The sequence below is a fragment of the Ischnura elegans genome, chromosome 11, assembly GCF_921293095.1.
Source record: "Ischnura elegans chromosome 11, ioIscEleg1.1, whole genome shotgun sequence".
Taxonomy (NCBI): domain Eukaryota; kingdom Metazoa; phylum Arthropoda; class Insecta; order Odonata; family Coenagrionidae; genus Ischnura; species Ischnura elegans.
Window position 1 is genome coordinate 706,277 of NC_060256.1, and position 15,923 is coordinate 722,199.

A 15,923-nucleotide genomic window follows, 5' to 3' on the forward strand; every position below is an offset into this window, starting at 1 on the left:
GTGTGGAACAGTACGCTCTAACAGAAAACATTTGCCCCAGGCCGCAAAAATCAAACAAAAAAAGGGTGAGATATTAGGTCTACAAAATTCAGATAGAATCAAATTTGTGAAGTGGACAGACAAAAGGCCTGTACTCATGTTGACAACGTGCAAAACTCATAAATGTACTTAAGTCGACGTCAGCGAGTCTGTTAGAAAACCAGGTACCGTCATAAGCTACAATGCTGCAAAGAAAGGTGTTGATATATCTGATCAAATGTCTTCATACTATACATCTTTGAGGAAGACCATAAAGTGGTATAGGAAAATTATAATTGAGCTAATTTGCGGCACCATGTTAGTAAATGCGTGGTGCATTCATAAAAAATTAGATAGCTGCAACACCACCGGCCTATAACCAGAAAAAGCTGAGCATTTTACAATTTCGTGAGAACATTATTACCGCATTACTTGCCCAACCAACGATAGCTGCAACACCACCGGCCTCTAAAAAAAATAACATTTTCTTAAAAAGTACGAAGGTGCGACCAGAGTAATTCCAAAAAAAATGCAAAGAGTGCTATAATTCAATTAGTAAAAAAGATGGAAGAGAAGCAGCGATGAAGAAAACCAAAAAAGTTGTAACTTATTGCCCAGATTGTAAGAATCAACCTGCATTGTGCTTGGAATGTTTCAAGAAAATTCATAATTAATGTATTTATTTTTATACTATTAAAAATGGGATATATATAAAGTGTAATCAATGTAATTTTCCTCTTTTTATTACTTACCCAAAAAAGACGAATAAATTCATCAATACTGAGTGAAAGTAAATTTTTCGAATAATAGCATCGAGTTAATTAATGCGAAAATTCATAAAAAAAGGAAATGTAATTGAAACCCTAAAAGATCTATCTGGCGGAGGACAATTCAGGATATAATACAACAGAATTGTTGCGCTGAAATATCTCCTACAGATCTATGGAGAGTGTGACACACGGGTGGGTCACGCCGCCCGATGGCGAAAACTAATGTGACCCACCGGTGGGTCACGCCGGCGTGAACGTGTTAAACAAAATTGATCGTGAGTAGGACAAACATCGTAGAGCAACGGCGTATGCGAAGAGAGGATTGGAACTCTATCTACTCCGTCTTATGGGACATTGCATTCACGAAAGCATTGATTGAAAATTTCGGATTCAGATTCAATTTCTTCGATGAATTTGGATACAAAGTATATTAAGGTGAAGGGCATTATTTGTGGATATTTGGATCTGAGATATCCAATCCGACCGTCCCTAGTAAGCATAACGTTAAGTAAGTCATAAGGTTAAGACTACAAGTGAATAACTACTTATCTCCGAGCGCCATACATATCGTGTAAATTTAGCTGATAAATGCTGCATGGATTATTAGTATTGAAAGTGGAAATTTTGATAACTGTCGAAAGTCCAGGCATAAGTCTGCAACACCGCGCGATAAGATGAAAAATGTTTATCTCCGATGCTCAAAATAGGGGGGCGCCTCTTACACGCACTCATACGGTAACTCACAGCCACCCAGTTTATTCATGTAGTCGCTATACTGGCGTGCTGAGCAGTTTATTGTTGAGGTTATAAGAACTGTGACAGTGGAGCATGCAAATAAGTTTTCAATTTCAGTAACAACTTGGGCTACATCACAGAATATATTTTGAACTGACTCATAAGTTACAACAAATTGACACATGATGTTGTCAGAAGTTGATGGAGTTTCCCTACTGATCCATATGATATTCAGTATGTAAACTATGCTCCAAGTATATTCCGTACGGCCCTTCAAAATCAACATCGACCACTACTATTTTCAGGGAACGTCTATTCATGGCAATATTTCTGCCAAATTTCTGATACATTATACCCAGATGGGGTAAAAATGTTGAATTTTTAAATCAAAACCTAGAGAAAGAATCAGTGGCTGCCTGATGAAATTATTATGACATATTGGTCAATCATGCATTGTTTTTTAAACTTTTTTGCTTGGCAAATAAAATTAAGGAGACAATCTTACGTTTTTTTCACAGACCTTTCCTGCTTAATTGGATCTTTAGTGAGATTATTTTCATTCATTGCTTGTGTTTGCTCATTTAAATTTGCCATTAATTCAGATACTAAGAGTTAATCCTTGGAACCGAGTATCGAGAACCGAGATCCGATGGTGGAGAACCCGACCAGTACCGAGAATCAAAAAGATTTACTGTCTGTAAAAAAAAGCAAGATACTCGAGTTTGAGGAGCTCTAGTGTCTAAATGAAGCAATCGATTTCAATGCAATAAAAAGCATACGAAAGAGAATTTAGTTCTACGTTATATCATGTACTTTAAAAATTCTTTGGCTCAATAGTATTTCCTGTACTTAATTTTTTCTCGAAAAAGTACCCGTTTTTTGCGCGTAAAATCAAGGTGCCCAACTTTGAGCGCTTGGCATTCCCGTAGTTTTCCTTCCTATAACTTGCAATTTTGATATAAAGAAGCCACATCTATTACTAGCAGTTTGCCGAAAACAAATTGTTTATACCACAAAAATTTACGGAGTTGTTGTAAACAACGCAAACCTCTGCTAACTTCGAAACCAAAGAATTTTTAAAGTACATGATATAACGTAGAACTAAATTCTCTTTCGTATGCTTTTTATTGCATTGAAATCGATTGCTTCATTTAGACGCTAGAGCTCCTCAAACTCGAGTATCTTGCTTTTTTTTACAGACAGTAAGAACCAACTAATCCTTAATTGTAATGCAGTGTTGCATTCTGCAGGATAACCACACTTCTCGATGCCTTGCATTTTGAACTGACTCATAAGTTACAACAAATTGACACATGATGTTGTCAGAAGTTGATGGAGTTTCCCTACTGATCCATATGATATGCAGTATGTAAACTATGCTCCAAGTATATTCCGTACGGCCCTTCAAAGCATACGGCATAGCTTTATGAACTAAAGATAACTAAAAGAAACGTTCATGCGAACTTCATTATTACGAACCTCCGCTTTTTCAGTCCCATTAACTTCATAATAACGAGAGTCTACTGTAATTCTTAGCTAAAACTTTCGCGGGTGCTTGTCATTATGATTAAAAACTTTTGGGCTATGTCGCCACGTCAATTCTTGGGTGGCCCCAACGTTTCCCAACCAATGCTGGTCGCTTTTTCAAGGGATTATATATATATATCCCATATAATCCCTTGAAAAAGCTACCAGCATCGGTCGGGAAACGTTGAGGCCACCCAAGAATTGATGCGGCCACATAGCCCAAAAGTTTTTAATCACAATGAGAGTCTACTGCACATATAATAGGTCAACATCAGAATGCTTTGATGAAATTTCCTTCCTAGATTGGTTTCTAACCATTGTAATACCATGGGTAAATAGCCTCATTGGCCAAAGAATGGTGATTGGTGATAATTCATGTAGCCCTTTAAGGGTGGATGAGATTAGGATGTACGAAGAAAATAAAAAGATAATAATAATAAAATCAGATTTGTGTGTGTCAATGCTACTCACCTGCTTCAGCCATTGGATGCGGCATTTTTTCAGCCACTAAAAATGGCTTGGAGTGAAATTTTAATGGAATAGAGAGCAGATAGAAGATTTGTTATACTCCGTAAATATGGTTTTCCCACTCTATCAAAGAGATTGCATGGAGGGGTTGAGTCACATGCACCGCTAATCTCACGCGGGATTCACCCATTGTCACCTGAGAGCATGTTGAAGAAAATCCCCAGTGGATTAGAAAATATCAATATCGATGAAAGGGACTCCACTGTGTAACTTGAGAGTGACTCCGTAATGGAACTGTAATAGGAAATGTGGTACGAAAGACAAAACGGCAATACACCTAAAAAAATTAAACTAAATGTGGAGCCTGGAAGGGGCGTCACTTCTGCCGATGTTATAGGGAAACAGGAGGAGGAAACCAATCAGAGCACGATAGGTGTAAAAAAAATGCAAATGAAGATGAAAATTAGATCGTATTTCTGAATTACTGAAGGGCTTCAGCTTTATGAAGGCGAAGAACTACTTTTGGCTCGCAGTAATTTAAAAAGTTGCATCCCCACTCCACTATTTCTTTGTTCAACTTGCATGACTGTAAGTTGTATAAAAGTTATTTAGCTAGGAGCTGTGACACAGATTTTTTTTCAATCAAGAAATTAACAGCCAGCTACTTTTTTTGAGTCGCCTGATTTGAGAATGATATGAAGAATGAGCACAAGCTGTGTTTCACAAGATCTACCCTTCTGATGTGCCAAATACCATGAAAAAACTTTGACAATCCATGAAATTCATGAATCCATGAAAGTTTGAGAATATTGACAATACATAATAAATGTTAATGATGAAATCATTATTGATCATATTGGTTGATAATTTCCTGGATTGTGCCTGTTGGAATATCAGTTTAAAATGTACAATTTTTCAACTCATAAGAACATTTGGAAGTGTCATAGCCTAGTAAGTGGAGTTCTTGGGAGCTGATTAAACAGGATTCCCACTCTAACTACATTATAAAATTCACGGTTTTTTCCAGGTTTTCACGGTATAAATGTCATCAAGTTCAAGGTTTGTAGATAAGGCATTTTAACCCTTTCGAGACCGCTGAGTTTTCGTCTTAGCATGACTGCTGTACCGAGCCCCAAGAAACTCTTCTTTCTCGTGGTACGGAGCATTTTTGAGGGCATTCGTTAAGAAGGGTCTAGCGGATTATCACACCCTCCGAGCTCCAACCTTTTTCGCCCCCTCGCAGCGGGGACTCCGCATTATCTTGGGCAGCGAGGGTTGATGTGCTCCCTCCTTTCCGGGTTTACGACCATACCTGCGGCATTGGTTCGCAGTCAACTTATGGATTGCTTATATGGATTTTTCAAATGGATAATTGTTGCTTGCACGTGAATTGCAGACTCTGAATTGAATACCTCATTTTTTTCTGAGCATTGTCAAATTTTAAACGAAGTTCTACGGTCAATTTTAACGGAATCAATGCATCAATCCTTTCAATGCCAAATATATGCTCCTAAAATTTTTCTTATCGAATTCAAACCCTTCCAAAAATCTCATTAGCTATTTCTCCGAAATGCATTACTCGAGGTAAAAAAAATCCTTGCAAGAAAAGCTCTTTGTCTGTCACAGGGCAACCTTGGTATCCCTTGGAAAGTACGCTCCACTCGGGCATTCAGAACACCTGTGGAGCTTCTCTGGAATTGCATCCATCAGTATAATTATGTTTTTTCTCCGAATTTTTTAAATCTCTCATTTTGTTTGGAAAATACGCTCCACCACGGGCTGAAATAACTCATGAAGACCTTCTCTGGAATTCCACCCATCAGTATAGAAACGTATTTCTCAGAATGGGTAAAGTTCATTCTCGTTCACATACCCACAATTCTTTTTGATTATAAAGTTTCCCTTCACTTCTGTCTCAGTCGTTCTTGGGTTCAGACGTTTGTGGTTCTCATTCTGCGAGTGATAAATTTACTGTATTCGTCGTGAGAAATTGGCAGTGTACCGCCAGTGTTTTTTAATCTCTGTTTGCTGCGGCTGGAATCATGGCGAAGAGATTGAAAACGGATGAACAGATATTGGAGATTTTGACCCGCAGTGGTAGTGAGGATGGAGACCTGTGCTTAGATTCCGAGGACGATGATCTGGGAACGGAGGTTGCCGGTGAATTGACATCTATATCGCTGCCCTCGACATCCAGGATATCGCGGGAGCTGCACTTCTCCTTATTTTTTATCTCCGTTAATATTTATCGTAGAATTTCGTTTAAAAATTGTAAACGCTGCTCAAAAGACAAACAATTCAATTCTTCGTTTATATTTCTTGAGAAATGAACAAATATTTATTTCGAAAATTGACTCTATAAACAATTGTACGACCGCTGTCCCTTACCGCTGAGAGGGGTTATAAAAGACGAAGGGTCCGGGTACCTGCTCCCGGATTCGGAGGGTTAATCCTAAACCCCGAAGCGTTGGGTCCCGAGACAAAGGCGACCTAAACCCACGACCGTCCTGAAAGGGGGAGAGCTAGAAAACGTATATGTACGGGTTTCATTTTCTTGACCAGGAAAATCTCACACGTACATATACGCCCGTGGTTTCCCGGGTCAGGAAACGTCCACAGGTATAAATACGTGTACGGTAGGGAAAAGGTTAAGCAGAAATATTGATCACGCAACAATCAACGGCCGCACGTTAACTAAAAATGTAGTAAACGCAACAGATGCCTTGAATGCAAATGCAGCAACGAAAGTGCTATCTATTATGACGTCACCTATAGTCAGCAAAATTCAGGTCCGGCTTAAGGGCGTGAGTGGGAAAATGGAGAGAGCAGGGAATTGAAGAAGTGCCTGATTTTTTTCCATGGTTATTAATGTCTTCCAATCACAGGCTTAAGGTCAATGTGCTGTCATGGCACACGGACCAATTAATAATTGTGCTTCGTATACAAGTGTGCAGAAAAATGCGTGGACAGTATCTGCACGTGACTCAGCCTTGAAACATGATCGAAACATCGATTTTTCTTTTAATCTGCCTATCGTAGTTCCACAATCAAGTTTGAGAGATTTCTAAGGTTTTATGACGAAATTCATGGCTTATTCACGGTTTTCACGGTTGAGTGGAAACCCTGTTAAAGGATTCCAAGTTCAAGTCACATGCAAAGCCCAAGATAAAAATTTAATTTAAATTTATAAGTTGAATAATAAGCCATAAATTGACTAACCCCATTGACAATCCTGGGAGCATAAGGGATAACAAAATAATTTTTGCAAATTTAAACAAAACTATACCCTACAGTAAAACTGAAATGAAAATTTAACTCTAACTCAATCATACATACACTGTTTCAGCCACCACATGCAACAATGCCATTTTATATAACTGCAGGGGCATAGTCACACTATATATTTGATCCAGTCCAAAATCTTCAGATGCCAACATACTATTTAACACAATGACCACCATTGGGTTTCAGCTTTTAGTACATATGTATTTCCTGTGATGCTGTTTTTTTGTCAGTTGCATATCATTGGATGATATGCAACTTGCATATCATATGATGTAGAAATGTCATAGCTAATGAATCTAAAAATGAATTTTACTCTTGTTTTGAGGTACAGTGGTCATAGGGACTACCTGGCCAAAATCAATCTTGAGCAGCCATGTGTGGTGTGAATCCACTGGGATCCAGTCACTCTGAGGCTGGTCACCAGGATGGCATGGTGGGAACTTTCATTGCCCGTCACTATGACACTATGCGTGGTGGTCAATGTGTTAATAACCATCAATAATATATAATAGTCTCACCTGTGTTCCCAGATGTTGGCTCAATCAAAACATAACCAGGCTTTAATATGCCAGCTTTTTCAGCTTCAATCACCATTCGATATGCAATTCTATCCTTTACACTCCCACCTGGGTTAAAATATTCACACTTGGCCACTGAAATGAAAGAGAAAAATATGAAATCCAGATTTGACATCACTTGAGAGATCCAGTACATTCGTGAACGTGCACAGCATTCATACGTTTAAAAATCTTAAAAGGGGAAGCATACCACACAAATGCAAAGATTGATGGTTGGAATATCTCCTCCAGTTACTGTAAACTGAGGGATATGAAGTACAATGAGTATGAAACAAATATGCATGTATTACAGAAAAGAACCCACTGCTGCAACACAATGGGCTTATTTACTAACTTTAAAATTTGTCAACTGCGAAAGAGTACGAAAAATGAAATGACCTGTATTTTTTTTCATTTTTGGATGTATCACTGACTTCTGATAAGACGGCAGCATTTCCCTGTTTCATCTGACTCACAAAGTCCATGCACTTGAGTCAACCACTACATTCCATAATAATAGGGAAGTGCACTAATTTTTTTTTATTGCTGAATTTGAAAGTTTAGCCTAAAAAAGAAACATTAGTATAGTCACTTTTATTTCCTGCATCTGGGGTATACACTTTAAAACGTTTTGAAAGTCGGAAAATTTCATGTTGCGCTGAAACACAGTGCCTCCATCTTGATTGAGATGTGACGTCACAAGGCAGTAGTCACCAGTGGAGTATCGCTGTATTCCGTCGCCTTCTTTAGCGCGGCGAGAGTTTCCGGGTATCGGTGGAGTTTGCTTCCTAAAAATGTCGTCTAGTACCGAAAACATGAATTCAAAATAGAATTACAAATGATTTTTTGTTCCAAATTTCATCTTGACGTCGAAACAAAAGCCTGGAGAAGATATTCATTCCCGTGCCTTAAGCACAAGCTATACGGAATAAATGGTTCAAGGCTGCTCCTGACTCTTACCTATCGATGATATTCTGTTTTGAAGTTCATTTGAAGGTATTGTAAGATCAAATTGATATTTATATTATAATAATTTACTTAGTAGGTACCTTAGTCACATCAGAAAGTGTTTTAAGTCAAAATATAGCATCTTCCGCGTAGACCTACGTAATTTATAAACTGAAAGTAGTTTGGTTAAAGAATTATGGCGCGACTGTTATTTTACACGACCGGGCAAAATGCGTACTTTGCCCATGATATGTGCATATATGATAACAAACGATTTTTGTTAAAGTTAATCTTTATTTGTTGAAATTAGTACATTTATAGGTGATACAGATATAAAGGTACACAGCAGGTCACGCGGCGTAATTTGTACTCCACTGGTGACGGGTTCATCTTGCTGATCTAAAAAATTAGCTACAATACCTCGAACTTTGAAAACTCGTAATATATGCAGTCAAAGTACATTGTAGGAATACACGATCTAGCCCAGAATGTACGTACAATGTTGAAATCCTTGGTTTTCAAAGATTGACGTATTTTATACGCCAGCGCGCCCGGTCCAGGGTTATCAACTTTTATTTCATCCTATTTGTTAATTGAAATTATATTTCGGAATGGTTCTTTTAGCCCTGCTACCTAGGTAAACTGGTTGGTACTGAGTAAGTAAACTCCCTTTGGAGTAATGTGAATTACAAGTGTTCGAGATATATGGCATTTTATATTCACTTTGTGTTCTTATTAATTATGTCTGTACGCATATTATTGCTTGCCGCGAGCCTTTAATGGTATGTGCTCTTGAAAGAGTGGTTTTCATTTTTAATGTGGAAGTTGGTCAGTATAAGCAAAGAAAAAATTAACATTTTAGCGCACACCAACCCTTGTAGTCATCGTAGCTCTGCGTTTGTAATGACACTGTTAAAATACCTAAACGCCATTATGATGATAAAAAAATTGTCTTATGTCAATGATTGCTGCAATTATAGTTAATGATAAACTTGACGCCGTATGATCACAATGATGATAACAAAAAATAATGCCATGACATAGTCTTGAACCATGATCCCATTTGATTAAGGGTGGGAAATCGTTCACGCTACCACTACCCCATCCGACCCATTACGTAACGAAGGATATTTAAATTATATATATGACTTGTGAAAAGTAACGCATGAAAATTAATTAATTACAGCCTAACTAAGGCCCTAATTGAAAAAGATGTAGCAAGGTACGAGGTCTCCCCTTGTTAGCCTTAACGTCTCGCCTTTCTATGGAGCGTTGAACCTGTCCTCCTTTTTCAAAAATTCAGTGACCATAAATACATCAAAGTTTGGTATACCATTTATAAATCGTTGGAATTTTCCTTCTCCCAACCAAGATTATCTTTCTTGAACCCATCCTGGACAACGAACCATTGCAACAACCAGCCAGCACGGAAATAAGGCTAACATCCCATATTTCTAGTTGTGAAGGGCGAACGTCCCGGCCGGCGTGAATACATACGCAACGAATTAGTCTTGCACTCAAGCGTCTTAAATAGGTTTATTAGTTTGACTCGGTTCTTACAAAAAAAGTTTTGGCATGATAAACGGCATTGTGCCAAAATATATCCTGCGAAAAATAAATACCATTACCTATTTATTAAAGATTCAATGTGCCATTCGTACTACTCTTTCCAAACTTGAAGTTGACACGTTAATGAATATTAATATATTACGTGATGATGAAGTCATTTACTCAAAAGAGAAGCAGCCACATATATATTCTGAAGATATTTTATGACAGCAAAAAACGGATACCCTCAAATTCTGTAATTTTTCTATGCAATAATAGTGGTAGAACTAAACGGCGTAGAAGCTGCCTTCTGCTACTGCCTTGTGACGTCACGGCCAATATTCAACATGGACACCCGTTTTAGCGGCCTTTGAATTTTTACATATTTCGGACGGTCATCTCGAATCAAGTATTCACTATTAGGATTTAAACTGTGGTTTTACGACATTATGTTATTCTGAACTCTAATTTAAAGAATGTGTTTGGTGCATTTGAAACACTAGTGCACTTCCCTATTACTACATTCCATACACAAAACACATTTTTGGACGAGTACAGCTCCAGCCCAAAATTCTCCCAAGATCAATACAACCACTTTTGTAGTTTCAAATTAGTTCAAAATCAGGAATAACATAAACTATGCATTTAAAGGATGGAACTGAACAAGATAAGGTGGGTGTAGTAGCTAAGGGTGTTGTCTTTGCACCCCGATATTCCGTGTTCCAATCCCAGACGTGGTAGAGATCATCTCACTGTACTACTTACACACTTCACATTTCACGCCAGCAGATTTCGGTATCTTGTTCAGACGAACCATGGGTGTATTCCCAATGGCATGCAAGATATTTGGCATTACATCTGATGGCTTGGAGCTGTAAATACAAAATAGAACGGAGATTATTAAGAATTGAATGCCAAGAGTTAAATATAAAAGGATGTTGCCAGTTGAGATTCAGGTTTTTCAAGATATAGTTGATACACTTTACACAACTCAATTTTGCATGCACAATGTTTCTTCATTTTCCTAGCCCTATCCTAGTATGTAATGGCTATATGCATCAACATTGCCAGACTGTAACAAACCTTGGTCTCAGAGGATTTACCTGCCTTGATCCAAGCCTAATTTCAACAGATATCATGACTTTCGACTTCCAGGTGATAAGAATCAGTACATGAATTTACAAAAGTTAAAGGTGTGCAGACACCAATTAAGCTATTATCTCAATGGAAAAAATAATACTCTTAAAAGTAAATGATTCACTATACTTTTGAGCATACGCAGCCAATAATTAAACTCCATTTCACATGAATCCCCAAGGAAAGAAGATTGTACTGCGAATAATTGTTTAGATGAATAAAATTAGTAATGAATTTAGAAACAAAATTCGGAATAAATGTTTAGTATTTCTATGCAGATCCATTCTTCAGTTGAATACACAAAATCAGCATGGATGGCAAGAAATACAGTGTTAATAAAAACTAAAGAATCAATGCAATATGAAGAGGCACCCAGTCACACGCCGGTAAATCATTCATGCTATGCCTTCTAGCATTCCCAGGACAGCAAGGGCCAAGGACAGAATCACCTCATTAATATTTAAAAAAAAAATAGCATGCAATATCATCATATAGACATTAGATAGAAAAGCAGGCAAAATTATATTTAACAGACAAACGTACTCCTTGTATGTCAATGGCTAAGTTCTAACAACATGTGTCTTAATCTTTAAAAAAGTGTAAGAACGTTAAAAAATAAAATAAAAGCAAAAACAACTGTTTGTTTACAAATGATTGCTTTTTTTTAGTTCCATGTAGTTTTGGTTTTTAATTTTGGGTGACAAGTAACGAAAATTAATGGGTTTTTTTGCTCTCCTGAAAAGTTGCTATTTTTGAGATATGTGTTGTTAGAACTTAGCCATCAATATGCTGAACGTGTCCGAAAAGCAAATTAAACAAAATTCATTTACAATGTATTTTAAATCAATTTATGATGCATTTTCATGGATATTTAAAAAATCCATTCGTTCCTCAAACAGTAACTTGAGTACTGGAACTTCTTTTGATGATTTTTTTGGACAAAAGTTTCGGATTATGTTCACCAGAAAAATTCTTAACATTAAACAACAACAAAAAGAGTTTTCTAGTTCATGTTTGTAAGGTTGCAAATTCAATTGGGAATCATCTTCCCTTCATCTTTAAAAAAAAGGCAAAATTTCTTTAATTATATTTCGCTATATAGACTTCATCAGGGCTAATAAAAATCAGCCAAATAAGTACTCGTTCAAACAAGATGATAAAAAGGCTTTTTAGTATAAAAGTACTAGCAATCCCTAGAGACCACAGTACACACGTTAACAGAAAAATAAGAGCCAATAAATACGTCATCCAGTCATCGCCAGTCAAATTGCACCTAGGTGAGACTTTGCATTAACTATAACAACAAAGTCTTTTGCGCATGGTGACCTAAGGAATTTTGATTCCTGGCAACTCATAAATGGGATTATCTAGGAAAATGCTAGCAATTCCAGTTTAAAGTAAACACATAATGAATTGACTTTTACACATTATGTGACACATAATGTATAGATGGGAAAAAAATAATTGACTGCATTGAGTTTAACGATGCTAATTGTGAGCAAGTTTAAATACACCGGACAGTGATAAAAATTTAGATATGTAAGACTTTAAAAAAGCACACTCAACATTATGAGCCTCTGCACTGAGTGACAGAAAATTTGAGTCAATGCCTAAATATTGGTCCAGGCTTTAACAATATATTGCACTATGTTATAGTACTTGAGGTATCATATAAATAATTAAAATTATACGAATGGAGTTGAAATGCTGTTCACACACATTTCAGGTATAATATAAAAGTATCCTTCATAAGCTTAATTACTTACACAACAGCCTTTGAATGAGGTGACGATTTTGGATCTGCTCCAAGATGCCATGTGCATTTACTGGGAAGATCAGGCCGAATTATTTCAATTGTTTCAGTCATTTTTCTCGATCTGACTGTGCCTGGGTAAGGTACTCTCAGCGTGGAAATTTCCTGGGAATTCAACATTTCGATTAGCCTATTTTGAGACGATGATGATTTCGTATGGTCCACCAGTTCCTAAATCCTTCTCGCAAGAGACTTTTATGAGATTTATCCCTTCCTTGCTCGAGGTTACAGCTCAAGGGATTGAACTATAATAACCTCAAAATATTCTTGAGTTCCTTATCAAGTTCACTTAAATACCAGAAGTTGCCAGATATTAGGTCATCGCATTAACATTGCCCCCCTGACCCTCCACGACCTTAGCTCTCACACCAAATATCCCGCTGTATTTAAAGACTCGTTTCAAATGCAGCTAAGCGCTTCAAACCGTCAGATTAAACATGATCACAAATAGACAACGACATGGAATTCACTCGTTAATCATGACATGGAATTCACTCGTTAAAAATACTGAGAAGTTTCCAATAATTCAAACTCTGCAAATTGAACCATAACATTGCCAATGTAACAAGAGTCGGTAACAATAATTTGCGTACCTCTAAAATTTTAACATATAAAACAATTCGCACGTGAACACGTTTTAAAAGGATGAAAAATAAATTACCATAAACAACCAAAGCAAATATCACTCACCACAAGCACAATCGGGATTAACTTAGCGATGACAGGTGCCTCACTTCATCTACTTCATCTGAAATTGCGGAAATTAGCACAAGGTCACTGATTCGATTCACTATACACATCCGCTCATTAGCACAACACGGGAACTACTCATCTTATTAATTCACCCTGAGAATTTGCATCCCATTTCGGAAATACTGAGCTGAACCTCAAATGCAGCGTCTTACAGCCATAATTTCGTTAAAAACAGCACATTAATTATCATCTCTTGAAACCATAGCCACATATTGATCCGTGCTAAAAGACAAAATTTGAAGATACGACTCGAACGAACGATTCTTCATTTCGACTACGAATGCAAAAGTTTCTGACTCGTTCATGCACAGCCGCCATCTACTGACGAATAGTGTAACTGGGTCTACTTTTCTTCACGCGATACACATTCAAATTCCTTAAATACGGAACTTTTTATTCATGGTTTGAATTTTTACCATCAGTTCGGCCAAAGCATTAGCGCTCATATTTAAGCCAATAGCATGGTGGCAAGAAAACCAAAACGTGGTGAAATATCTAAATAATGAAGCATTTACCTTCGTAATGCTGTAAGTCATGCTTTCGCCATTATGAACACTTCACCGTTAAAGCTGTCGACACCTTGTTCCAAAATTTGGATTTTAGCAATTGATTTTGAACAGCATGGCATCAGAAAAATATCTATTTCAACAGTCTAATACAGTCCTTTTAGCACTTAAGTGCGGCAGGGGTCAAAATTGTCAAAAAACCCATTTCCTTTTTCACATAATTTTTTCACGCTTATTTGTCAAGTCTTCCATGTTGGCTGTCATCGAATTGTCATGGAATAAAACTTGGTCTACTCATACGCAGTTTTATACTCGTTTGTATAATTAACCTTTTAAAATGTAATGACATATCGTTTTCGACGGAAAGGGTCATTTTAATCCTACACGTCCTTGAGAGCACACGAAAAATTGTAGACGCATACATTCGGGATATTTCTAGTCTACAGCGTAACTTAACCTATGGAAGTTAGCTGTAGACCATAAATATACCTGATGTACTACCATAGGCGGATCCAGGGGGGGGGGGGGGGCACGGGGGCACGTGCCCCCCCCCCCTCAGACCCTCAAAAATATACAAGATTTTTAATACGGTCCCATTATCATTGCGTTCGTTTTGTATTACGAGATATCCTTGTGCCCCCCTCCTGAACAAAATCCTGGATACGGCCTTGCTTGTGCCCCCCCCCAGAAAGAAATCCTGGATCCGCCCCTGTTTACTACTTATACCGACTGGGATATTTCAAGTCTACATGCTCTCCGCTAATACGGTGTTAACAAATTCAACAGCACGGCTCGTAAGCAGTATTAATTAGGCATTGCATCCTATGTTAATAACAGATATAATTGATAATAGGGAAATTGCATACGTTTTATAAACAGTATGCTGATATACTACAGTAAACACTTAGTACCGCAATATACTTTTTTCCGCTTAAAATTCAGTTTATACACTAGAAAATGACTCCCAAAAGTCTCCCGAGTTTCGCGGGCTAAAAAATACCGCCCCCATTAATCTTTGGCCGTGACGTCATAGTTCAGTAGGAGTCCAAGATCCAAGCCCAGTAACTGCAGGTTTGGAAGAGCCACGTTGCGTTTAAAGGAGAACATAGGTGAAATAAGGAAAAATTACAAGTGGTGCATTGTTCCTCTCTGCAATAACACCACAGAAAAAATTTTTGTCTGCATTCCCACGGAGGAAATTAAAAGAAAAGCCATCCTCTTCCATGGAAAAGCCTCGATGCATGCCGTCTGTCGGGATGAGCGTTACGGAAAAATAGGAGTATAATAAACGGAATGATAAACCCGTGTGCTATGTGAGCGAAGATAACTTTAATATAAATAATATTTCCATATTTCATTGACTGAATAACTTGAAACTGAGATTTTTCGATAATTCGGCCGCCGTAGAATAAAAACTCAACTTCACAACAAAAATCGAAATAGATGTTCTCGATGGTTGCGATGGACTCAAATTATTTATGGCACTTGTTCAATTTCAGTTACGGAAGGACATAGAAAATTCCATGATGTTTAAAATCAAGGGAGGAAATATGAAAATATAGAGCAACGTTGATCCTCATGCATTCGAGTGACAGCCAAGAAGACAGCGTTTTCTTCTACTGTCGGCGTCAAAATGATGTGCCGTTGTACTTTGCAAATTTATATCCTGGCTTCACTGCATGCTATAATAATGAGCTATACGTCATTTTAAAGGAAATTTTATCCTAAATTCTGATTTATTTTATTACAAAAAAATTAAAAAATGTAGACACGGCCAGTGCAATAAATGACTCCGCGCACCGAAAAATTAGCCGTTTTGTCAACTTCATGAACTTTGCAACTCAACCTAGGGAAAACT

At 37.4% G+C, this 15,923-nt stretch overlaps 1 protein-coding gene across 3 annotated transcripts in view; it reads right to left on the reverse strand.

Annotated features, from left to right (window-relative positions):
- LOC124168149 (cystathionine beta-synthase) overlaps positions 1-13,737 on the reverse strand; it is a 189,486-nt gene extending 175,749 nt beyond the window's left edge. The window contains exons 1-4 of one of the 3 annotated variants that reach the window (XM_046546273.1): positions 13,468-13,737; positions 12,760-12,911; positions 10,622-10,728; positions 7,322-7,456 (exon numbers count right to left, since the gene is read on the reverse strand). In XM_046546273.1, coding sequence (XP_046402229.1) covers positions 7,322-7,456; positions 10,622-10,728; positions 12,760-12,911; positions 13,468-13,470 — 397 coding nt within the window. In that variant the 5' untranslated portion in view covers positions 13,471-13,737. Of the gene's footprint in view, positions 1-7,321; positions 7,457-10,621; positions 10,729-12,759; positions 13,079-13,467 lie in introns of those variants that run through there. The other 2 variants (XM_046546274.1, XM_046546272.1) reach the window with 2 other exon arrangements.
- Between the last annotated feature and the right edge of the window lie 2,186 nt (positions 13,738-15,923).